This window comes from Meriones unguiculatus, chromosome 3, assembly GCF_030254825.1.
Source record: "Meriones unguiculatus strain TT.TT164.6M chromosome 3, Bangor_MerUng_6.1, whole genome shotgun sequence".
Lineage (NCBI taxonomy): Eukaryota > Metazoa > Chordata > Mammalia > Rodentia > Muridae > Meriones > Meriones unguiculatus.
The window spans coordinates 165,510,415-165,535,931 of NC_083351.1; the positions used below are offsets into that span (position 1 = coordinate 165,510,415).

The 25,517-nt window shown below is 41.0% G+C and overlaps 1 protein-coding gene and 1 non-coding gene across 5 annotated transcripts in view; both read left to right on the forward strand.

Annotated features, from left to right (window-relative positions):
• The window catches only part of Uso1 (USO1 vesicle transport factor), a 63,506-nt gene that overhangs the window by 34,458 nt on the left and 3,531 nt on the right, over nt 1-25,517 (forward strand). For 3 of the 4 annotated variants that reach the window (XM_060380930.1, XM_021648627.2, XM_060380931.1), the window contains 14 exons: nt 1,133-1,311; nt 5,075-5,215; nt 6,007-6,095; nt 6,444-6,598; nt 7,494-7,705; nt 8,988-9,008; nt 14,571-14,681; nt 14,951-15,069; nt 15,192-15,373; nt 16,439-16,560; nt 19,366-19,504; nt 20,692-20,855; nt 22,171-22,257; nt 24,403-24,501. In XM_060380930.1, the coding sequence (XP_060236913.1) occupies nt 1,133-1,311; nt 5,075-5,215; nt 6,007-6,095; nt 6,444-6,598; nt 7,494-7,705; nt 8,988-9,008; nt 14,571-14,681; nt 14,951-15,069; nt 15,192-15,373; nt 16,439-16,560; nt 19,366-19,504; nt 20,692-20,855; nt 22,171-22,257; nt 24,403-24,501 (1,820 nt within the window). The remainder of the gene's footprint in view (nt 1-1,132; nt 1,312-5,074; nt 5,216-6,006; nt 6,096-6,443; nt 6,599-7,493; nt 7,706-8,987; nt 9,009-14,570; nt 14,682-14,950; nt 15,070-15,191; nt 15,374-16,438; nt 16,561-19,365; nt 19,505-20,691; nt 20,856-22,170; nt 22,258-24,402; nt 24,502-25,517) is intronic. The other variant, XM_021648629.2, reaches the window with a different exon arrangement.
• Nucleotides 19,981-20,127, forward strand: LOC132653312 (small nucleolar RNA SNORA57). The gene has a single exon (XR_009591081.1). It is a non-coding gene; the product is annotated as a small nucleolar RNA SNORA57 (small nucleolar RNA).

Genomic DNA, 25,517 nt, shown 5'->3' on the forward strand with positions numbered 1-25,517 from the left:
GGTTAACTGTTCAGAGTCTCCATTTCTCAAGACTCAGGGAGTTTGGCAGCATGAAGAGTGAGTGAACTGTGATCCTCAGTAATGTGTGCCAGCATGTAAACATCCCTGTAACAAGTGCACCACACTAATGCATGACGATAATGAGGGGACTACAGGGAGAGGAGTAGGCAGGAGCTCGTATTGTCCTGTTTTTCTATAAGCCTGCTCTAAGAAGCAGTTATTTAGATTGTTTTTCACATTTGTTTAGTATGTTGTGTGCCACAGCACGTGTGGGGACCAGAAGACAGTTTGCAGGAGTTGTCCCTCTCCTTCTACCATGTTGGTCCTGTGGTTTGAACTCAGGTCATCAGGCTTGTCAGCAAATGTATTTACCCCACTGAACATACATCTATAGGACCAAAGGTATATGTGTGCTAGGGGGTGGAGAGCTGTAGCACTGTGAACATGCTGCTCACAGAGGAAACAGGAACCCTTGGTTGTTCTAGCGCTTAGTAGAGGCCAATGGGGAAGTGATTATCACATAATTTGTAGTGTGGATGAAACAGCCTAGGACAGAGAATGAAACAGTGGAGGGTGTGAAAATGGCCTGAGGAGTGGCCAGATTGAGAAACCAAGAGGGAGAGGGGTGTTGAAGAAGAAGCAGAGACAAGTGTCAGATAAGTCTCAGAGATCACGTAAGTAGGATGGAGTCAGTCAACAAATATTTAATAGTTTGCTATTTTGCACATATCTGAAGTCTTGTTTCTTATCTCTGCTAGGAATGCAGAGTTAAGTAGGACATTGACAAATTCCTATGTTCATGAATTACAATTTAGTGGAGAGAACAAGCTTCTAGAAGGCCATGTATGGCAATCTTAACCTAGTCACTGGGACTTGACCATCCGTATTGAAAACCGTATATTTAAGTTTATTTGTGAATATGAGAGATGGCTTGCTGTGCTGAGTTGGACACAGAAATCAAGATGTCGCAGGGGGACTGAGAGAGCACACAGACACCAGGCGTGGGATATCAGGGGTCAGAACAGGCTGCCTGCCGTGCCATGCTGACCATGAAGACACACATTTTAGGACACCAGATGAGTTCTTTCACATATCACCAGCCTTAATGCCTCCATTTCACATTTTTCCCCAGGTATAGTAGTGGAAGACTGCTTGATTTTGCTCCAAAACTTATTAAAAAACAACAATTCCAATCAGAACTTTTTTAAAGAAGGCTCATATATTCAACGTATGAAACCTTGGTTTGAAGTTGGAGATGAAAATTCTGGTTGGTCAGCACAGAAAGTAACCAATCTACACTTAATGCTACAGGTATGTGGCCCTTAGTATGGGGATAGGATTTTATCAGGGATTCTTTCAATGAAGAGAAAATTGCTTCCATTTGGGAAACCCAGGATTTTCAGTTGGTATTGGGGGATATAGAAAACCTTTTTTAAAAAGGATTTAAAAAAAAAATGCTCATTGTGCATAGCACTGTGCTACATAAGGGCATTTTCATTATGGTTTATTATTAGTGTACTATGCTTGAGCGTGTACACATCATGTATTACATGATGCATTACATCATGTATATGGAGGTCAGAGGACAGCTTGAGGAAGTCGGTCTTTTTCCAGCAGGTAGGTCTATGTAGGGTAGTTTTATTTAACAGACTCAGGTTACCAGGCGACATTTCCAGCTGCCCGCCTTTAAGACACTTGGAAAAGTGTATATTACATACTGATCTGATCACATGGTAGCCCTATACTCCCCTGCTCTCTCGTCACTCTCACTCTCCCCTACCATTATTCCCCTCAGTTCTATAGATGGTCTCACTTCTACTTCTGTGCCATTCATATTTACATGGTTCTCTGTATTTATGGAAAATCTAAAAACCACAAATGGCAAAAAAGTGTGACAACTGTCTTCTGTGACTGGCCCGTTCGTGTAGTATGATTGTCTCTAGTTGCATTCACTCTTCCTGCAGAGGCTTAACGTTGGGTTTTGTTTGTTTGTTTGTTAGACCAGACTCTTGGCTGACTTTGTTGTTTTTAAGGGTTATTTTCTCTTTCATTTCTATCTGTGTGTGTCTGAGTAAATGTGTGCTGCTTGTGCGTGGGCGCCCGTGGAGGCCAGAATAGAGTATTGGAGACCCTGGAGCTGGAGTTGCAGGGAGTTCTGAGTCACCGTGCACTCGGACTGAGAACCAGGCTGCGTCCTCTGCAAGAGCAGGAAGTGCTCTTGACCACTGAGCCATCTCTCGACCCCCATAACTCCGTACTTTATAGTTGGAAAAAATAATGTTTTGTACATATACCAAATTTTCATTCCTTTGTTGTTGGACACCTATGTTGGTTCCCTAACTTAGCTGCTGTGACTGGTGCTGCAGTAATGACTTAAGCACAAGTATTTCTATGGGAGGCCTGGCAAAGACCTTTGGGCCTGGACTAGTGTGGCTGTGTTATGACTTAGAGCACCATGTAAAGAATTTCTTTTGAGGGCCTGAGAAATAGCTCAGTAGTTAAAAACACTTGCTGCTCTTCTGGAGGAACTAGGCTTAGTTCCAGTGTTTATATTAAGAGGTACATCTGCGTATTACTCCAGTTTCAAGGGGTCTGATGTACATCTGGAGAGATGGTTCAGCAGTTACGAGCACTGTCTGCTCTTCCAAAGGTCCTGAATTCAGTTCCCAGCAACCTCATGGTGGCTCACAACCATCTTTATTTTGACCTGTTGCCTCTTTTTGGAGTGCGGGTATAGGTGCACATAGAACACTCATATATGTAAAATAAAGAAATCTTTGAAAAAAAAAAGAAAAGATCTGATGCCTCTTCGCACACGAACACACACACATGACCTATTCATTCACATAACCCACTCGCCCTCTCCCTTCTCCTCCACACATAATAAAAATTTAAAAATAGGGTTTGGGGATCTAGCTCAAAGGTAGAGAACCTTAGGAAGCACAGGTTCTAGGTTGGGTCCCCAGCACCAATTTTAAGAAATATATTTTTTAAAAGGCTGTAGAGATGGAAAGCACTACCTGCGCTTCCAGAGGACCTGGGTTCAATTTCCAGCACCAATATGGCGGCTCACCACTGTCTGTAACTCTAAGATCCAGTATCCTCACACAGACATACATGCAGACAAACGTCATTGTACATAAATTTTTTTTAACTTGAAAAAAAAAAAATAAAGCTAGCTCTTTCTTGAAAGACTTTTCATCTTAGCACCCTTTCTCTGTAACCTTCAGTCCTAGTCTTCCCAATTTACTTAACACCAAAAAAAAAAAAAAAGAAAGAAAAAGAAAGTTTTAGAATTATTTTGAAAAAAGTGTCAGTTTAAAAAGTATATTACTAGCCAGGTGGTGTGGTGTATGCTTCTAATCCCAGTACTTGGGAGGCAGAGGTAGACGGATCCCTGAGTTCAAGGTCAGCCTGACCTATAGAATGAGTTCCAGGACAGCTAGGGTCACACAGAGAAATCCTGTCTCAAAAAACCCACAAAGTATACTACTGTCTAAAAAAAAATACAGTACATCATGTAAACAGAAAAATGCAGTATCATTTACTACACATATGTATATTGTGTACTGTGTATTATATATTACATATGTAAGTAGGTTCATTGCAGTTTTGTTTTTTGGTTTTTTGTTTTTTTACTTTAAAAAAGTGGCTCACCCTGCCTTGCCTCCCTCACTGAAAAGACCCTTTCCTCTGCTTAGTGAAGACCATGAAGTCCACAGCAAAGGTACTGAGATTCATTCAACTGTTTTCTCCATCACAGACATGGAGCAGTGAGTTCCTGACTTTGAAGCCACAGTGATCTTGTTAGAATGCCTATAAAGTATCTCCTCCAGTTTTATTTAGGTTTGCTTATCTTTCAAGTTCTCCATTAGACACTGAATGAAAGTGCATCTTTGTTTCCTTGAATAGATGTACCCTAATGAAACTGTTACTTATATTCATTGTTACAGTTATAATCACCGATTGTAAGCCACTGAAAACTGAAATTAATCTACTTGGCAGGAAAAGGTTAGAGCTTTTTCTCTAAGTTGGGTCATACTTTTTTCTTTCTTTAGCAGTAGAGTCTCACTCTGTGACCCTGGCCTGACTGCCTCCTGAGTGCTAGGATTAAAGGTGTGCCACCACATCTAACAAAACATCACTTTCAAATCTTTTATTTTCATGTATTTTCTGTGGTCTCTCTGCCCCTCTCCAAAAAGTCCTCTTTATCAGGAAAGCAAAACCTGTGATACGTCCTGCCTATAGTGATATAACTGTTTTAGTTAATTATTTCAGCATCTCTACCATAAAGTCATGAATGACATTTTCTGGCACTTTAGTTAACTAAGTGTTGTTATTATTATGTTAGGTACACACAATTTTTGCATATAAAAACATGGCTAGTTTGGAAAATGTAAGCCATGTGTTAACATTATTCTGAAGCTGGAATGGGGCTTAAATAGTTGTTTCTGAAATTTCATGTTCAGGTTCAGAATCCTAGGGATTCAGTTAATGAGACCAGCTCCCGCCCAGTGCAGGAGTTTTCTGTCAGGCCTCCAGCTGTTAGCTTTAGCCTCTCTACCTCCAGCGTTACAGGAATTCATAGTAACTCAGGCCAGTCTGCTTTTGGACCTCATCCGTTTTTAGATCATACTTTCTAAGAAGCCTGCTATCCTGTACCATAATTCGATTTTGTATTGAATATGTTTATTTTGCAAATACCGCTTGTTATTTGAGTGCAGAAATGACTGAGGCAGATGCGACTCTGTGGGAGTTCTCATCACCTAAGAGGAACCACATTAAGTAGATAGCAAAGTGTGTTATGTGCTAACACTGTTTCAGTAGAAGGCAGAAGGGCACAGCACTCAGGTCTGGGAGCACAGAAGGGAATGCTCCACACATGTGACTTTGTCTGCATGGCTGGCTCTGTCTCAAGCCCTTCCAGGTGATGTCTGAGCTAGGGCCTCATCCAAGTAGACTAGTCTTGGAGTCCTGGCCCTCCTCCCTCACCTCCCACGTGCTAGGATTACAGGTATGCACCACCATGACCTGCTACAAGTCTTTAAAAGACAAATCTTATTCTCTTCCACAGCTTGTGCGGGTACTAGTATCTCCCACCAACCCACCTGGGGCTACCAGCAGCTGCCAGAAGGCCATGTTCCAGTGTGGATTACTACAGCAACTTTGCACTATCCTGATGGCTACTGGAATTCCTGCTGATATCCTGACTGAGGTAAATGAGAGGACAGAGGCCACTCTATAGAAGTTGAAATTGGGATATGTGTTTGTTTGTTTGTTTGTTTGTTTGTTTGTTTGTTTTCTGAGACAGGGTTTCCTGTGTATAGCCCTGGATGTCCTTCAACTCACTTTTTCTTTTTTTTTAAACTTATTTATTAATAATATTTATTCACTTTGTATCCCAGATGTAGCCTTCTCCCTCATGCCCTCCCAATGCCCACCCTTTCTCCCTCATCTCCTTCCATGCCCCTCTCCAAATCCACTGATAGGGAAGGTCCTCCTCCCCTTCCCTCTGATCCTAAGGTATCAGGTCTCATCAGGACTGGCTGCATTATCTTTCTCTGTGGCCTAGTAAATCTGCTCCCCCTTCAGGGAGATTCAACTCACTTTTTAGACCAGGCTGGAACTCACAGAGATCCACCTGTGTTTGCCTCCCAAGTGCTGAGATGTGCTAAGTGCCATCACATCCAGTTAGAAGTTGAAATTGGGAATCCTAGGAATTAGACACTAACTGAAGGAAAAAAATAGTAGTAGCTAACCATTTTTATGGTAGCTTCCTCACTTACGCATGATAGAGGCAGGTGGATCTCTGAGTTCAAGGCCAACCTGGTCTACAGAGGAGTTCTAGGACAGCCAGGACTACACAGAGAAATCCTGTCTCTCCAATGAATGAATGAATTGAATAAATAAGAACAAAAAGCAAGATGTAACATTTTCTTCTTTGGAAAGGAGATCCTCCCTCTTAACTTAATTTCTGTGGGTTCCCTTGTTTTTCCCTCTTGACAGACAATAAACACTGTATCAGAAGTTATCCGAGGCTACCAAGTAAACCAAGGCTACTTTGCTTCTGTGAATGCACCTTCAAATCCCCCAAGGTAGGAAGCAGGACATGCCGGCGCCCTGGGAGGAAGTAGGCGCTTAGTTTCAGGTGTAGTGGGTCTCATATGCACATCTTACTCTTCTTTAAGGGTAGTGTGTACTGTGAATAGTCCAATGGTAAAGGTGCTGGTATCTAAGATTGTGTGCTTCTGGAACCTAATATTTGGTTCAGTCACCAGCATTTCAGTTGACAGATAAGTCACGCTACTCACCTTTCCCCAACTCCCTTCTTTGTGAAATGCAGGTGGAAATACTTGTTCCTGGGTCAGGCCACAAAATGACTGGTAGTTTATGTATGTGTTTGGGTTGTACTTCATTTCCTTCTTTTCTCTGTATTCTGACAGACCGGCAATTGTTGTACTTCTCATGTCCATGGTTAACGAAAGGCAGCCTTTTGTACTGCGCTGTGCCGTTCTCTACTGTTTCCAGTGCTTCTTGTATAAAAACCAGAAGGGACAAGGGGAGATTGTGGCAACACTTCTTCCTTCCACTATTGACGGCAAGTACTGTAGTTCTGATACTTAGTAACATTGTTTTCAAGCCTGTGGGTCTTTGCTTAGGTTTCAGCCTATGGTAGTCTGTCACTCAGAGGAGAGCCTTCCTTGGGCTGCAGAAGAGCCAAGTCAGACCACACCTGCATCTGCACCTTCTGCTTGTCTTGCTTTATTAAGGTGGGGCTGGTGTTGCTCTGTGGGGGTGATGTCCTTAGAGAAGTGCAGATTACACGTGTGCGGTTACATGGGTAGAGCTGTGACCTAGGTCCTGGTGTGTAATAAACACCAGGGAATTGGGCTGCCGGGGACAGTGATTAGCATCTGGAGGTAAAGCCTACCACTTAGTCACGCTCAACATTTCGGTCTATGATTCTGTGACCGGGTACAGCCATTACTCACAGATTCTCCAGTATTCTGTTTACTTGAGATGTATTTAAAAGGCTATTTTCATAACTTTACAAACAATTTGACACAAATGATTAGAAGCATCAGTGAGTTCATTTTAATTACATAAATGTTGGAGGTTGACAAAAATTTAGTCTATTTAATTGCATTTTACTAAAATTATTTTTGTAAGAGATAGCATAAAGACATATTTTCTATAAGTGAAAATAAGATGATGGAGGTAGTGAAACAATGTGCCAGTTGTTTTAGAAATGCCATTTTCCATGAAGATAGTTTTCTGAATTGTTACCATCAGTTTGATGCCTACAGTGTTCTGGTATTTCTTTGGATAGCTACCTTTCTTGGGAGATGCCTTTTTGTCGTCTATTTTCCTTTTGTTTTGAAAGTTTTAGATAGTATGTAATTGTGTTTGTGTGTTGAAAACCATTCTTTCAAAACTCATGAGTTTGGGGTAATTCCATGGGGTCAGTGCCCAACATTTCCGTCTGCTTACAGCAACTGGTAACTCCGTGTCCGCGGGTCAACTGCTCTGTGGAGGTTTGTTCTCAACCGACTCCCTTTCAAACTGGTGTGCGGCTGTGGCCCTCGCCCATGCACTGCAGGGGAACAGCACCCAGAAGGAACAGCTGCTCCGGGTTCAGCTGGCCACAAGCATCGGCAACCCTCCTGTGTCCCTGCTGCAGCAGTGCACCAACATCCTTTCCCAGGTGAGGGGCTCCGGGAGGGTGCGGGCAGAGAAGGAAAGGAAGCCCTCGATGACTTACTGCCTCATTGCCGTCAGAATGTGTTAAAGAGAGGACACGGCAACTTCTTAGAGGAGTTCTGCCAGATAGTCATAAGGACCTCAGTATGAGAAAGATGCCAGTTCTCCGCACAGCCAGGTTTTGCGTCTTTCTTCTGAGATTAGCTAGGGCTCTTCCCTGTCCTTTTTCTCATCCCAGTAACGGGATTTGGGTCATTTGAGGAGAGAAAGTAAAATATGCAATTCATAGTTATGTGCCTCCCTCTTTTCTCCTGAAGCAGTTGGTCATTGCAGAACAAACAATAGCAATCTATTAAATATTCAGTGTGTACAGATAGAACTTCTGTGAGTTCTATCGTGCCTAGCCAGGTAAACACGAAAGTAACTAGAAGTGAGTGTGTTCCTTCCGCTGCTTACTGAGAACAAGTGCAGCATGGTTGCCCAGCACTTGGGCACGCATCTTCCTCCACGGTTTGCCCGCAGGCACTTAGCCCTTCTCAACGCCTGAAGCCATGCTTGGGCACGCTTTAGGGTCACAGTCCTGAGGGAAACCTAGTTCTGGACAAAGCCGTGGTTCTGTCTACTTGCTGTAGCAGTGGAGGCTGCGGCCTGAGCCCCGCAGTGCTCACTGTTTTTTCACCACATGTTGCATCTTCTTTGTTTTGAACTTTTGCTGTCGATGTTGTTGCTGCTGAGCATTAGACTCAGTACTTACTAAACAACTTCCACTACTGAGCTGTATCTCCAGTTTTCAGTTTTGAGCTTTTTTATTAAAATAATAACTTCTATTACTCATAGAAGTTGTAAGTGAACTCTATAAAAATAACTATAATGGGAAATTGAAGGATATTTAAATTGGTTTACTTCTGTTGCCAGTTTATCACTTGTCTCTTAGTGGCTTAAAAAAGAAAAAACTATACTAAACATTTCAAATATTTGCTTCCTGACACTGTTGAAAACAAATCTTTCAAGCCAGTGGTGAAAACTCTCTGCCCACCATTGCCATAGACACATGTTACATTTGTACCTGTAACGATTCTATAATGTGAAGGCCTACGGTGGTGGTGGTTAAGCTTCTGTAAGTAAGCAAGGGTTATAAAATTAGCCCTTATGAGCCATTTTAGATAGAAGAGTAGAGCCTCACTATCACTAAGTGTTGGCTTGGATTTGCATATTTAAGGGTATCTTTCTGGACTTAGATGATGCAAAGCAACGTTTGTGAATAATGTATGATGTATAATTTACAGGGTGATAAGATCGACAGACGGGTATGTACACCTGATAAGCTGAGGCCTTTTCTTCTGACAGCCTTCTTCCTTGTCTTGGGCTTTGCAGTTGGTTCTTAACAGCTTGTTTGAAGTTCCATCCTACTCACATGTGTCGGCAAGTTTGTCTGTCACAGGTGGCTCTCCAGGTTCCTCCATTCACTCTGGACTGGTTGCTGAGGACTATGGGAACAACTAAACCTGTGCCTGGTCTCCTCCAGGGATGCTTGCACTGTCCTCATACTCCTCAGTTCTGGCTCTTTGTGTTGTTCCCTTAAGCTTGTTTCTTTATTTCCTATAAAAACAACTTAAAGAAAATAAATGTGTCTTAAATAAAATAATCAGTATGTGAAGGAGGAATGTGTGACTTTCTATTACTTACATTATTTTAAATGTACCATAGTAAAATTTTTGTAATTATAATATTAAATGAGGTATTGTGGATTATTCTGGGTGTAATCTGTCTGCCACAACTACCGTGCTTTTTCTATGTTTTAGGGGAGAGTGTTATTTAGGTTCTGTTTTAGTTTTTCTTTTGACAAAGTGTTTAACTAGTCATGCATTTCAGTTGTTCAGTGCATGTGGGTAGTAATAAGTGAGGTTCAGTCAGTAATTACACTTTCATGTGTGATATGACTTAGCATGCACTTATAACTCACACACACACACATATTTGGCAACTTCTGCCAGCAGTTTTTATTTCTCTGTTTTCCTTTATGGTTCTGGGGATCAAACTCAGGGCTTCGTGTGTGCTAGGCAAGTGCTCTATCAGTGAGCCACAACCTCCGGCCCTGGAAGTTTTGATACTAGGATGTGTTTTTATAAGTATAAATACCATTCACTTAAAAGACACATGTTTTCAGTTGATTGGCTTTTTTAAAACTGCTCATCACAAATTATAGAATATTTTTGTAATTTCAAGAATTTCATCAGTACTCTTATTCTTTTTTTTTTTTTTTTTTTTATTGGTTTTGAAACAGGGTCTCATGTAAGCCAAGCTGGCCTTGAACTCACTTTGTGGCTAAGGTTGGCCTTAAACGCCTGACCTTCTTGCGTCTACCTCCCCAGTGCTATGATTATATGTAGATCTATTATGTCCAACTTGTGGAACCTTATTTTCATGCAAAAAACCTTAAAGTTTTAAGTGCCAGCATTTTATTTACATAAACAAAATGCTCAACTTGAATGAACATGGTAGGGATGAGAAGGATCTTTTGTTTATAAAATGTAGTCGAAGAGCGTACTCGCTGACATTAAAGATTATTTGAGTTAACTTCAAATGCTTTATTTATACGTGAGCGTGGTGGTACACATCTGTAACCCCTGCACTTTGGAGGCAGACTCAGGAGGATCACTGTGTGTGTGAGGCCAGTCTGGTATAAAGAGTGAGGTCAGACAAGCCAGAGATGCACATTTAGACCCTGGCTCAGACAGACAGAAAAACAAAAAGGGCTGGTGAGATGGCGCAGTGAATAAAGTGCCTGCCACACAAGCGTGGGTCCTATGCTTTGATCCCCTAGAACCCACATAAAAGCTGAGTATGGTGGTGTGCGCGTGTGACCCCAGCACTGAGAGAGTGGAGAAGGTGGGGCCCAGGGACCTGCTCACCGACCAGGCTAGCCAAAAAATGAGCTAGGTCCAGGTCCAGTGAGAGACTCACTTGACTCAAACAAACAAACAAACAAACAAATAAATAAGGTGGAGAAAGAGGGAAGCTACTTAACATCACGTATATACACATATAGCACAAGTGTACACGGGTGCTCCCTCAGTTTCTCCACTCTCCCTCCCTCCTCTTTCCTTCCTTCCCTTCCTCTCATAAGAAATAAACAGTTTAAATGTGTATCTGTATTTATGGCTTTTCTTTCATCCTTTCAACTCTATGATTTTTAATGAAGGAATCCTCAGAATGCAGTGAGTGGTAATTCAGTCTCCTTTTGTCTTTAAGTCTCCTCCATGGTTCACATGGTTGTGGAGCTGTGTGCTCGCTCTGTGCTTACTAATCTCTGCTCACACTGAGGAGCTTAACTGGTGTGCTAAATATGGCTTACAGCTATGTATTTTCTTTTTTTCTTGCATGCCCTTTTTCTTTCAACAAGTGTTCTTAATCACTGAGCCATTTCTCCTGCCCATGTTGTGGATTTTAAAAAAAAATCACTCTTTTATGATTTCTGCTTTATAAGTCATTCTGTAAAAGGCCATATTGAAGGGATCTAGGGTCCTTCACCATAAGTTCCAGTCATCATTTCTAGAGTGTTTTCACTCTCACTTTGGTTTTTTGTTGTTGTTTTGATTTGGTTTTTGGTTTGTTTGTTTGTTTCTGGTTGGTTGGTTTTTTTGAGATAGGATTTCTCTTTTAGTCTTGGCGGTCTTGGAGTTGCTTTGTACACTAGAATGGCCTTGAATGCACCTGCCTCTGCCTCTCCTTTAATCTGTTGGGATTAAAGGTGTGTGCTGTCACACCTGGCTCTCTCCCATATTTCTTAATGAACTATATGTGATACAGATCCACTGATTTAAGTTTTATCTTACCATCCTCATGGTCTGTGTGGGCATGCATGCATGCATGTGTGTCTGCCTCCCTACTTTATTTAGGACACGTGCCATAGTATGGGTATAGAGGTCAGAGGAGAGCTTTTGGGGATCAGTTCTCTCTGCCGTGGATTTGGGGGTTTGAACTTAAGTTACCAGACAAGGCAGCATACACTTTCACCTGCTGAACTATCTTGGCAGCCCCTTCTGATTTTTTTCTAGGCAGCTATCTAGTTGTCCCAGTGTTTTAAAGTTTATCTGCAACACACTGGTGGTTGTTTGGTACCTTTTCCACACACTAAAATTCTCATTTGTACGAGTCCATTTCTAGACTTTGACTCTGTTGATTTCTCCATGATGTGGTATCACCTTATTACTGTTTTTCACAGTATCCTTAAAATTATTTCCACTAGTTTATTTTTCCATATGATGTTAAAAATCAGATTATTTCTACAAAAGTAAAACTCTTTGAAACTTATGGTCTAGCTCAGTATTATAGCCCATGCTTATCAAGGGTAAGCCCATGCTATAATCAAGGAGATCAGCAAGATGATGCATGTATTCAATTGAGAATGAGTTGTCAGCTTGCCATTTTCTGTAACAGAAAGCTATACTGTGAAAACAAGGAAAAAGGTAATCATGTAAAAACTAATTCTTGTTGATACCTACTTGGAAGATCATTTAAAGTAGTTTGAAATTAATCAGTATTAAATACACCTGAGAATAGGTTATAAGTAAACTAAGACCTCAAGGATTATGAAATTAGAACAATCTTGGTGAATTTGAACAGGGACCAGAAAGATAACTCAGTGGTTGCAGTCCCTTGCCACCAAGCCTGAGGACCTGCGTTCAAACACTGGGACCCACATGATGGAAGAAGAGAGCCAACTTCAGCAAACTATCCTCTGACCTACACAACGTCTGTGCAAGCACACACACATATATGATGGAAGAGAGCCAACTCTAGCAAACTATCCTCTGACCTACAGGCATGAGCACATACATACACACATATACATGCTCACACACCCTGTGACACTTGTCCCACATCATATTAATAAGTATATATATTTTAAATCTAAGAAGAACACTTGAAAAGCATAGTAGTAATTAAGTTTATTTCCTGTTTCATTTCACTGAATAATTATAACTTGGATACTTTCAGAAAATTCCCCCCAAATGATGCATTACTACGCTGATTTTGATTATTTTATTTCAGATTTTGTTCTTAAAAAGAAAACTGAAGTGGGCAGTGGCAATGTTAGAAATAACATTATACACAGAAATCTAAATGAATTAAATTTTATACAGATATCTAAATGTATTAAAACTTCAAAACTCATAACCTTTTGGACACGTGATTTTTTACTTGCTTACCTGGTCTTGGCAACAGCACAGTGTATGTTCAGGGCATTTCTTTCTCTTTTTTTCAAGATTTATTTATTTATTATGTATTCAATGTTCTGTCTGCTTGTACACCTGCACAACAGAAGAGGGCACAGATCTAGATGGTTGTGAGCCACCGTGTGGTTGCTGGGAATTGAACTCAGGACTTCTGAAAGAACAGCCAGAGTGCCTTACCACTGAGCTGCCTCTCCAGCCCTCAAGGCATTTTTTTGATGCCAGTGAACCGAGCTACCTTAGGTATATACGCCTGGGAGAATTACCTGGCGTGCTGTCGCTAGGTTTGCACATGTTTCTTCATTCTCTTACTTGAAAATAATATGTTCTCATGGAATTTGACTAAATAATTTAGGAGATTCTTTTTGTGAGTTGCTGGTATGTGTGTATGCGTGTGTGTGTGTGTGTGTGTGTGTGTGTGTGTGTGTGTGTGTGTGATGTTTTTTGAAGAAGGGACAATCTTTTTCTTTTATCAAGATCTTGTTTTTAAAATTCTGTTTGAGGTTCCCTTGCAGTATATCTACCTTTTCACTTCTCAATAAAATCTCTTGTTGTTTTCCTAATTAAAAAAGAAATATGCTCTCTTGCCCTCACTGTTTCAGTCTCTCTCCCCTTTCTCTGCCGGGGCACCCCGTCCCCATCTCTGTCTCTCTGCCCTCATGGTATTATACAGGCCCTGACTCTCTTCTACTTCCCTTTCCCCCAATAAAACCTCTTTCATTTAAAAAGGAAGAAAGAAAGGAGGACAGGAAGGAACGAAGGAAGGAGACTAATTTGCTTAGAACTTTTTGGGTTTTTTGTTTGTTTGTTTGTTTTTTGGGGTTTTGGAGACAAGGTTTCTCTATGTAGCCTTGGCTGACCTGGGCTCCCTTTGTAGACCAGGCTGGCCTCAAACTCACAGAGATCCACCTGCCTCTGCCTCCCTGAGTGCTGGATCACAGGCGTGCACCACTGTACCTGGTAGCTGTTTTTATTTTTTAATTACATTTTTATAGAGCATATTTTGATCATGTTTTTCCTTCCCCAGCTTCTCCCAGATCCTCCCCACCTCCCAGCCCACACAGCTTTATATGGGTCCTTTATGTTTAATAATATGACCTGGGATTTGTCTTTTAAAGCTTCCACACTATAGTTTTATTCTTAGTGTCTTTTTCTACCACTGTTTATTTATATAGGTTCTCCTCTAGCTCAGGCTGCCTTTGAACCCACTGCATGGTCCAGAATGACTTTAAACTTCTGACCTTCATATCTCCCAAGTACTATGATTACAGGTGTACACCACCACACCTGGTTTTGTTCAATGCTGAGGATGGAACCCAGGACTTCCTTCATGTTAGACAAGCACTATATCAATGAACTATGTTGCCATCCCAGCCACCACTGCTATTTTAAGTAACCGCTTGTACTGGTGCCTATGAATCAGTCTTAATTTCTGCACTGTGTTCATTTGGGAAAGTGCAGCTTGTGGTAGACACAAAATGTATTCTTTAGTTCGGTTTTTAAAATCTGGCTTTCTTACACATCTCATGATGCTTAAGTTCTTTTAACACAAAAGTGAAGGGATTGTAGGCTAACTTTGATTTTTAAAAAATAGTAAATATAAAGTGGTTTCTGTCAACTTCTCTATTGCAGGGAAGCAAAATACAGACAAGAGTCGGGTTGTTAATGTTGCTTTGTACCTGGCTAAGCAACTGTCCCATTGCAGTGACACATTTTCTTCACAATTCAGCCAATGTTCCATTTGTATCCTTTATGTTTTGGTATCATACATGTAAGTAATGTAAGTCTTTCAACTTTGGTTGAAAATGTTATGGGTATGTAATTCTGTATGCTTAAACTGTGTGTGTGTGTGTGTGTGTGTGTGGTGTATGTGTAGGTTTTTATAGTATGCTGGTTTGGAATAGACAGAATATCCTACAGAAAATCTTATGTAAGATTTATGTTAAATTCAGATTACAAAATAAAATATTCTATATATTATAAAGTATTCAACTCCTTAACAAATATGTCAGCTTACAGGACAAATTGCAGAAAATCTCGGAGAAGAAGAGCAGTTGGTCCAAGGCTTATGTGCCCTCCTTTTGGGCATTTCAATTTATTTCAACGATAATTCACTAGAAAACTACACAAAGTAAGGGCAAAATGGTTCTGTAGTCATCCAGAGAGAATGGTAGATTTTTTTTGCTAAACTATAAGTAAGCCAAATTTATGACTTTGTAATTTTTTAAGCATGCCATATGTTTATTTATGTAGAGAGAAACTAAAGCAACTAATAGAGAAGAGGATTGGCAAAGAGAATTTCATAGAGAAACTAGGATTTATTAGCAAACATGAGCTGTATTCCAGAGCATCTCAGAAACCCCAGCCAAACTTTCCGAGTCCGGAGTACATGATATTTGATCATGAGTTTACAAAGCTGGTGAAAGAACTTGAAGGTAAGATCCAAAGTCATTTGTGTGTGTATGTGTTTCTGAGTGCAGATGAGTGATAAGCCAAGAAGTTCATCTGTAGCATGTGGGAAGACTTTGGATTCTAAGATTAGGAAGAGTAGTACATGACTGTCATGAGTTAGGTTATTTTTATAAAGACTTACTTAAAAATTGTCAGGTTTATAATGCTGAAAGTCAAGCTAAGGACATAATAGGTGATTGGTGGAGCATGTACTTAGCACATGTAGCACATGTTGTAAGGGAATTTTCATTTAGCAACATGGCTACTCTGACAAAGGATCACATCCCTTGTGGTCTGTGGTCTGTGTGATTCTTCTGGAATACAGACATGCCTTTAGTACACACCTTTAATCCCAAACAGTGATATCTAATTGAGGGGCAGAGAAAGCGATGAACCAGAGAAAAATTTGACAGAATGAGTCAGAGATAGGACATGCCCAACTCTCCCAAGAGTAGACAGGAAGAGAGGCTACTTACGAGCAATGCAGGGAGAGAGAGTTCAGCTAAATTTGGTCACTTCAGTTGAATACAGTTGAATTTCTTCAGTTCCATTCAGTTGGTTCCATGCAGTCAGTGCAGTGCAGTTTAGTTTGTAGACTTCAGAGGCACCTTTTTGAAACAGAGCAATTCAGTGAGAAGCCACATTGAATCAATCATCATAGAGAAGAGTTTTGAGCCAGAACAGCTGAGTTGAACTAGCCAGCCAGAGTTCAGAAAGAATTAGAAAGGGTGAGCTTATTTAGCAGTAAATCTCAGAAGCTGAAAACATTCTAGGCCTAGGTTGACAGATGGAGGCTGGAAGCTGATACCGTCGAGGTCCAGGCTTGCAGAAGATTAGATTGTACAGAGGCTAGAAGCTTCCAGGCCTGGGCCTAGATAGAAAAGAGAAAGAACGCTCTGGGCCCAGCCCAAGCTGTGTATTCGCTTGGATATGGCTCTCATTTCACCCCTCAGCTAAGGAAATAAAAACAACATTTGCACCCTGTAGTCAGTCTTCAGAGCCTCAAGAAAACCATTCAGTGCGGAGTTAAAGTACATTTTCTCTTACAGGGGTTATTACCAAGGCCATTTATAAGTCCAGTGAAGAAGATAAGAAAGAGGAAGAGGTAAAGAAAACCTTAGAACAGCACGATAACATTGTGACTCACTATAAGAATATGATCCGTGAACAAGTAAGTACCAGTTGTCCTCTGCTGACTGGCAGCAACTCTACTTGAGGGGATGCTGCTGCTTGGCATCTCAAGTGGAAGAGGGATACAGAAAGTAAACCTCATTATCTTCCAAAGCATCTCTTTACTAGATTGAATGCGTACTATGTGCTGGGCACTGTGTAGGATGTTATAGATCAAAACATGGAGCAGTTTCAGAGTGAGACAAACATCTAAATTATTGTGGCATGTATGTTATAGCATATTAAGCCTTGTGCTAGCGCTAAGAGTTAATCTAAGGTGCAGCAGCCCTCGGACTGAGCTCTGAGAGAACCTAAGAACACACTGTCCATAAGAGAGCTAATGGCAGGAGATGGCATACAGCATAGTAAGTCTTCTGTGGCTGACATACACCAGAGCAGCTTCCTGGCTGGGAAAAGGAGACATTTGAGTGGGGAACATGGAGGGAGGGAGGCCAGGAAAAAGGTTATTGTGGTCAGCTAGGGGAGGATCTTGATAACAGTGATGGTGATAGTGACTACCTGACAAGTTTGCTGGGTTCTCTGAACTCAGTGTCTTTTAAATACTGTTGTATTTCTTCACAGCATCTCTACAAGTAGTAACTATATTCAGTTTGGGATAGATGGGGAATCTGTGACGTAGTGAGTTCTCCCAGCACCTCTCAGTAATTGTTAGAATAGAATTCAAGTACATGTGTGTTAGTGACAGTGTACAGCTCATACTGTGTAGTGTGGCAGGGACAGTGAGAAGTGTGGAAACTGAAGCGGAAACTTGGCAGTGTTTCTCTGCAGGTGGTAAGGTGCAGAAGGATAAGGTGTGATCCCCACTTTCTGTCATGGTCGTTAGACAGGCAGTTCTGGAGAGTTGGTGATGAGTTAGATGTTGCCAGAGTCTCCAGTTGACGCTCTCCTTTCACAGTGCTGGCCACTGTCCCTCACTCACATTGTGTAGCACACCTTCAGCCCTGTTGTAGCCTTTCCAGTGTCATTCAGTTTCTTTCTTATACACTCTGATAGAATTTTGTAAAGGATCATAGTATTGTCTGGAAAATTAAATTGCTGATGTCATTAAAATTCTAATGTCATAAAAGAAATGTAACAGCCAATGTGGGATAGGTTTATCTTCTTACCTATATGGTATTTTTTTTTCTTCCTCACAATATATATGATTGAGATTGAAAATGTAATTGAATTCTTAGTGTTTGCTCTCAGCTTTTCAATGTTCAGCCAAATCAGTAAACCACAATCAATCTTTGCTCAAAATTTAAGTCCTCAAACTTTCCCAATTATGGATTTTTAATATGTCTTGATTTAAATACACGAATTTTTAGTTTATAAATGTAGCGTTTTTGAAATGTGGTATGTAGCTTCCATCTGGGCTTGATAAGTACAGTTGATTTAGAAAGAGTAAAGTGTTCTAACAAATTTTTTTGTTTTGTTTTTCAAGACAGGGTTTCTCTGTGTAGCCCTGGTTGTCCTGGACTCACTCTGTAGACCAGGCTGGCCTTGAACTCACAGAGATCTACCTGCCTCTCCCTCCTAGTGTGCTGGGATTATAGGCACTTGCCACCACACCTAGACTGAAATGTTAATTTTATATATTTTCACCACTTAAATCCTGTCAGACAGTAAACATTTAGAACTGTAAAATGTTTATTTCCCTTGAATGACATCCTAAGGAAATTCTCCAAAATTCAAGAAAAATGTTAACTGAACAAATATACTTACATAATAACATCATTTTGAAAGGTAAAAATTAATTTTAGTGTTGAAAACATTTAATATAATTTATACCTGCTTGATCAGATATTAAATGAGAATTAGAAATTATGGCTGAAAAGATAACTCATGAAGACTGAGTTGAGATCTTAGGACCCATACAGCAGACTAGGTGCCCAGTGCTCCGTAACGCCAGCTTGGAGCAGAACAAAAACAGGATACTGGGACTTGCTGGCTTTTTTTCCCCCCTCAGACAGTAGGACACTAGGGGGGAAAAAAAGAGAATTCACATTTCTGTCTCTTACTAGGCAAGAGAACATGAGCCATATGTTTAGAGAAAGATTCTGCCTCAAAAGAATAGGCAAAGTGTGATAGAAGAGAACACTCAGGGCGTACACACACCCAGAAATAAATAAAATACTTTTTAAAATTATGACTGTGAAAACTGTATAGTAGTGTGGACAATTAGTAAGCTATCTAAATGTTCTAAGTTTATATATGAACTGACTATGCCAAGTGTAGAAAAATGGGGTCCGCTTGTGTCCCCATTTCTTTCTTTCTTTTTTTAATTTACTTGCCTTACTTTTAATTACATATATCTGTGTATGGTTCTATGCACATGAGTGCAGTTGTTTATAGAGGCCAGAGGTGTTGGTCTTTCTGACATGCTCAAAGGACAGAACCAAAGACAGAAAAACAGAACTCCTACAAATTTTCCTCTGACTTTCACACATGTGCCTTTGCACATAGGCTCACACACATATAAACAAGTAAATGTAATAAATTTAAATAAATCATACAGATGCATATGTGTATCTTCATTTACTAAGTTTCTTAAGTAGGTTGGTATACTTCCTTAAGTGGTTTCATGGCCCCAAAATGAATAAGATTGCAGGCTGTGCCATGGTGTTCACCAGCAGAGTGCCTTGAAACCTCGGCATGATGACTGGCTTTGCACATAGAGTCAGGTCCTAGTGCTGTTGTGTGTAAATGTTGAGCGTCGTAACATACGATCTTGAGCAAGCCTGTGTGTTTTATTTGTGTGCCTAGCGTATGAAATGAGAACATCTGAATGATGTGTGTTTCACAGGACCTACAGCTGGAGGAACTGAAGCAGCAAGTTTCCACGCTGAAATGTCAGAATGAGCAGCTGCAGACGGCAGTCACCCAGCAAGCATCTCAGATTCAGCAGCACAAGGATCAGTACAATCTTCTCAAGGTTCAGCTTGGTGAGTGTCCAGGTCACTGTGTCCTCAGAGTGCACAGATGGAGTCTCTGGGGACTGCATGTTCTCCAGCCATGATCACAGAACTTAGTGCAGGATGGCTTGTAATTAAAAGAGTAGCTAAGACCAGATCATTCCAGTATGATGTCCAGTCTCCACGCTTCCTGCTTGATGCCTGACTAAGGGATTGTTGACGCTGGAGACACACTGTGCCTTGACTCATCGTTATAGTCTCCCCAGGTGATATAACCCACAGGCTATTTGAGATTGACTGATACAGTGTTCCAGTTGCTTCAGTTCCAAAATTAAAATAATAGCACTCATGTCATCTGGAAATTAAATGAAATAGTAGATATAAAATTCTACTTCAGTCCTAGGCAGATAGGTATTCCCAGTCTTCCTTTCGAAAGAATGTTTTTCTCAGAAGTTGTGTGTGGGCATTTGGGTGCTTCAGGGATCTGGGCCTAACCTTGTATCCTCACCTATTCTTGGTGGGGCCCAGGCCTATGGTCCCACTCCTCATTATGTACAGGATTAGAAGAAAAGGGCTCTGAACCTCTTGGCATCATGTCTTTGGTGCCTGTGGCCTCCCGTCCACCAGTTATAACCTCAGACAGTAGGACACTAGGGGGGGAAAAAAGAGAATTCACATTTCTGTCTCTTACTCTCTTGGTGGTGCTAAGGCTCCAGCGGTGGTCTCTGTGCATGTGAGGGTGATGCTGTACAGTGAGCCACACCGCCAGACCTCACATGTTTGTACAGAGCATCGTCTTGCAGGGCCTTGTGATGAGAATGCTAGGTACTTGAAAGTAACAAGTTTATTTCTGTGAGGTGAATGACATTTCTAGAGATTTGTCTTTCCTTATAATTTTTTTTTTGTCTTAGTTCAATGCAAGTGGGTAGCTATTCCTCTGAGAAGATTTGACCTCTCTTATGTTTATTGTCAGAATTGGAATTTAAGCTAGTGTAATTCTTAGTCATAATTCACCAAACTATACCGTTTAATCAAGAACCCCCCTGAAACAGATCAGTGCCCTCTGCCAGGGGAAGCACCATTGTGATCTCCCTGCCAGTCTCCCCACTAAGGAGACATTCACTGGAGTCATGTGATCTCATACTGTAGTCTTCTGGTCTCGAAGATGGCAAGCTTGATTCGTGCCAGCTTTTCTCATTGTCGTGCATGTTTAATAGGAAAAGACAATCACCATCAGAGTTCTCACGGTGATGGGGCTCAGGTGAATGGCATTCAGCCAGAAGAAATCAGCCGGCTGAGAGAAGAGATACAAGGCTTAAAAAGTCATCAGGAGCTCTTACAAAGCCAGCTAGCCGAAAAGGATTCTTTGATCGAAAACTTGGTAAGTAAATGTTAAAAAAAATATATAAATAAGTGATCAAGAGTAACTCTCATCATATTGCTTGTTTGTTTTTCTGGGTTTGTTTATTTGTTTTGTTTAAGGCAGGATCTCACTGTATAGCTCTGGTTTGGAACTCCTTATGTAGACCAGGCGGGCCTTGAACTCACAGAGATTTTGAGAGCTGGATTGAAGGATGTGTACCAAAGCTATGCGTGGTGGCACATGCCTCTAATCCCAGCACTCGGGGAGGCAGAGGCAGGTGGATGTCTGTGAGTTTGAGGCCAGCCTGCTCTACAAATCAAGTCTAAGACAGCTAAGGCTACACAGAGAAACCCTATTCAAAAAACAAAACAAATTTTATGTACCACTATACCCAGCCCTGGTTTTGTTTTTTTTGGTTTTGTTTTTGACAGTTTCAGCCAACTCAGTGATCATAAATTCTTGATCCTCCTGCCTTCGCCTTCCAACTGCTGGGATTACAGGTGTGCACCCCCATGCCTGGCCTGGCGCTTCTAAACTCACTATGTAGACCATGCTAGTTTTGAACTCAAGAAATCTGCCTCCTGAATGCTGGGATTAAAAATGAGTGCCACTGCCACCAGCTCATGTCCTTTTTTTATTTTTTTGTCTTGAGACAGGGTTTCTCTGTGGAGCCCTGATTTTCTTAGAACTTGCTGTGTAGACCAGACTGGACCTGCTATTTCTGCTGGGATTAGACTCTTGAGCCACTACACTCAGCTTGTTTTTTTTAATTTTTTATTTTTTCTTAAGTGATAGAGATTATTTCTTTAAAAAAATAGTGACCGTGTGGTTTAGAGATTTTATTTTGCACTTTGTGTGTGTGTGTGTGTGTGTGTGTGTGTGTGTGTGTGTGTTGTGCAGGCACAGTCCATCCACAGAGTGGAGGCCAAAGGAGAGTTTCAGAAGTTGATTCTCTTCTTTGACCCTGTGGGTCTCAGGAATCAAAATCTTATTGCCAGGCTTGATCATATGACATAACATACAAATCATATTATACACTGAGCCATCCCATTGGCTCCTCACACTTAAAATGAGATCGAGTTTTAATGTGGAAGTAGTTGAGTGAATGTCTGGTTTTAAGCTCTTGGGCCTTACAAGTTCAGGTATGTGTTTAGATCCATGAGTGTAGCTCCTGAACTGTGTCAGCGCCGTGCTGGAGTAGACCCTACTTGTAAACCGTAGTCTCTGAGATCTTGGGGAGCCTCTGCAGGACCTGCCTGGAGGTGTACTCTGCTTTGGCTCCCTTTCTTCCCAGGCTTAAGTTGTTTCATCGTTATTTCTGTGCTAATTGTAGAAATCTTCGCAAGCATCTGGCATGAACAAACAGACTTCAGCATCAGCTTCACCCTCAGATCCTGAGCAGGTTGCAGAGTTAAAGCAGGTAATATTGCGGCGTGAGCCCAGTTCTGTCTTGTCTTGGGTCAGTCCCAGTGGAGTAACACCCTGCAGTTGCCTTGTTCCAGAACTCCATTGTCAGGAACAACAAAATTTGGTGATTAACACAAGCTTTGAAAATCCTGAAGCTCTATTTACCTTGACACTAATGTTTTGTCTATTACTGGTTTGTCTTAAACTTTTTACATTTAGTTGTTACATTTTACATTTAGTCATTGTGCTATAAATGTGTGCATGTGTGTACAGCTTATGTTGTAAAGTGCACATCTGGAAGTCAGAGGGCAGCTCCAGGGAATTGGTTCTCCCCTGCTATGTGGATCATAGGACTGAATTCAGGTAGTCACTCACTGAGCCATCTTGCTGGCCTAGCTTCTTGTTTCTAAGTTTCTTTCTTTCTATCTCTCTCCTCTGTCCATCCTTCCTTCTTTCTGTGTTATAAAGGAATGTGTAGATATTTTGCAAAGAAAAATGATCAGAAACCAAGCTGTGCTGCTGTGCTAACTGCTGTCTCCTCTGGTAGTCAGCAGCCTCACTCACAGACTGAGACATGGCCACACCGTGCCTTCTCTTGCCTTTGCCTCCCAAATGCTGGCATTCAAGGTATACACCACTATGTCTGGCCAATAGACATTTTTTTAAGTGATAGCTTTATCTAGCAACTTAGGGTTTTATGTTTTATATTACAAATTATAAGATGCTGTATAGGGACAGGGTGTGTAGCTCAGTAGGTAAAATGCTTGCTACACAAGCATGAGAACTTAAATTTGAATCCCTAGCACCCATATGAGAGAAAGGTAGATGTGTTGTCACATGCCTTTAGACAGCTCAGTCCTGGGAGATGGCTCTCCAGCCAGTCTAGCCAAAACAGCCCCAGGCTCAGTGAGAAACTGCCTCAAAATAAAGTGGAGACCAAGTAGAGGACACCCAGAGCCAACCTCTGGCCTTCATACAGGCCCCCAATGCCATGTCATCACACACACACACACACACACACACACACACACACACACACATATACACATATACACACCATACATACACAAAAATGAGAATAAATACAAGAACAAAAATTATTCATAATATTGTCAGCATACTTTTTTTAAATTAGCAGTAGAAAGTAATTAAAGAAAAGACGTATGTATACACAATAGATATTTGAAGCATCATTTACATGCCTGTATCTTATCACCAGTCAAGTCTCCCAAACATTGCCAGATGTCCTGAGGGGCAGCGAGCATCACTGGGTGGGAGCTACCATTTAAATGGCTTCTCTGTCGTTGCAGTTGTGTGGGGGGAGGGCAATAACCATCAGAAAGTTTAACAATATAAACTAGCAATTTCTTGCCTCATTTTCACAGTAGCATTGCCACTGTCATGTGTGATGGCCCCAAAGCTGTTCTGCTTTGAGTTGCAAACACTAAGGGTGTAGGCTTCAGCCAGGAATAGTGAGGCATGAGATTTGGCAGGGATCTGATGGCTGTCTCATAAATAGACTTTGAACCAATCCTCAGGACTTACACCCCATTTTTACAAAACTTTTCTAAAGAGAGTAAGGGTACCAGGAAGTTAGATTCCTTGTAAATCAACTGCTGGCTTTAACTTTCTCTATGGTCAGCCTAGCCTTCAGGTTTCTGTTTTCAGTTGCCTGTGCACTTCCTTCTCAGGTTCTCCAGACTCATTTTCCCGATTTACTTGTCTCTATGCGTACCTGTCTGCCTGGCTTCCTTTCTTCCCTGTTCCTCCCTTTGTGTTTTTTTGGTGGGAGGGGGAGGACATATGGACATAAGCATGCACACGTGTGGTTGCTTACTAAAGATGATGCAGATTCCTCATGTTTTTCCCAGAGCACACTTCCTCATATTTTGTAATCTGGGAAAGCTGAAAATGTCAAAATCTTTATTCTTATGAACTCACTTGTAAATTTTTCTCTCTCTTCTTACAGAGATAAATAAAAGCGTTTCATTTTCCATCTTGAACCAACATCAAGAGTAATTCTCAACAATTAAATTTTAAAACTTGAAAGTTATGATTTTTGAAGATAGGGTCAAAAAAAGATTTTTCCTCCTGTAAACGGACATTCCCTTAGAAACCAATGCTGTGTGCACCACAACTCTGCTGTTCTTGTTTTCAGGAAGTGGCAACATTAAAGTCCCACTTAAGCTCACAGTCTCTTGAGATTACCAGACTCCAGGCAGAAAACCATGAGCTGCTACAGAGAGCCGAAGTCTTGGTGAGTCATCCTTGTCTTCCCTTCCATCTGCTCTCAGCCACCGTCTTCATTGCTCATTATTAGCTAGAGTTATAGGGACGGGCTTCTTGGCAGCCTTTTCTTCTTCTGTTTTTATTTGTTTGTTTTTTTTTAAATTACTGTATGGATTCATTTATTTAGTTATGAATGGTTTGTTTCACTGATGTAACATTCCATTTCCATCCCTGTACATCCAAACTGACAGCTTCTTTGCTGCTACAAAGTTACCAAAGTCCCATATACATCCAAACTGTCACACAAGAAAGCCCTCCACATACCTCATCTCTGGCCTGTGCCTAGAGGGTTGACTGCATCCACGCATGTGGCTGCTTACTAAAGGTGATGCAGACCCCTCGTGTTTTTCCCAGAGTACACTTCCTCATATTTTGCAATCTGGGAAAGGTGAAAATGTCAAAATCTTTATTTTTATGAACTTACTTGTAAATTTCTCTCTCTCGCTCTCTTCTTACAGTTTACTATAAACAGCAGAGAGAAATGAGACTGCACTATAGTTCTTTGTTTATTAATATCAGTTATATAGGTGATTTGGGTTACCCACTTACCATGCCAGGTGTAGTGATAACTGAGTTAGACAGCTTGCACAACTTTACAGGCACATTTTAACAGATACATGGAGCAGCAGGCTGACTGATCAATTGATCTGTGTTCTTTCCAAATACCAGGCCACAACTCTGCCATGCTCTTTGCTGCTCTATAACAAAGATTGTCTTTCCTTCAATTCCCAATCACATGCTTTCCATTTCCCTCTGTGACCTCACCAGAAATGTGTTTAGCTTTAATACTTCTACCAACATTCTCTTCATGTATGTGCACAAAACTAAAAATTTTCTCTATAACCCGTCTTTTTCTCTTTATGAATCCTTTTCAGAATTCCCTTTGATGTTCATATTCTTATCAGTAGTTTCTTTGAAGTGTCGTAAGCCTTGTCTAATATAAACTCAAAAGTCCATTGCCCTGTTGCAAAGCCACTTTCACAT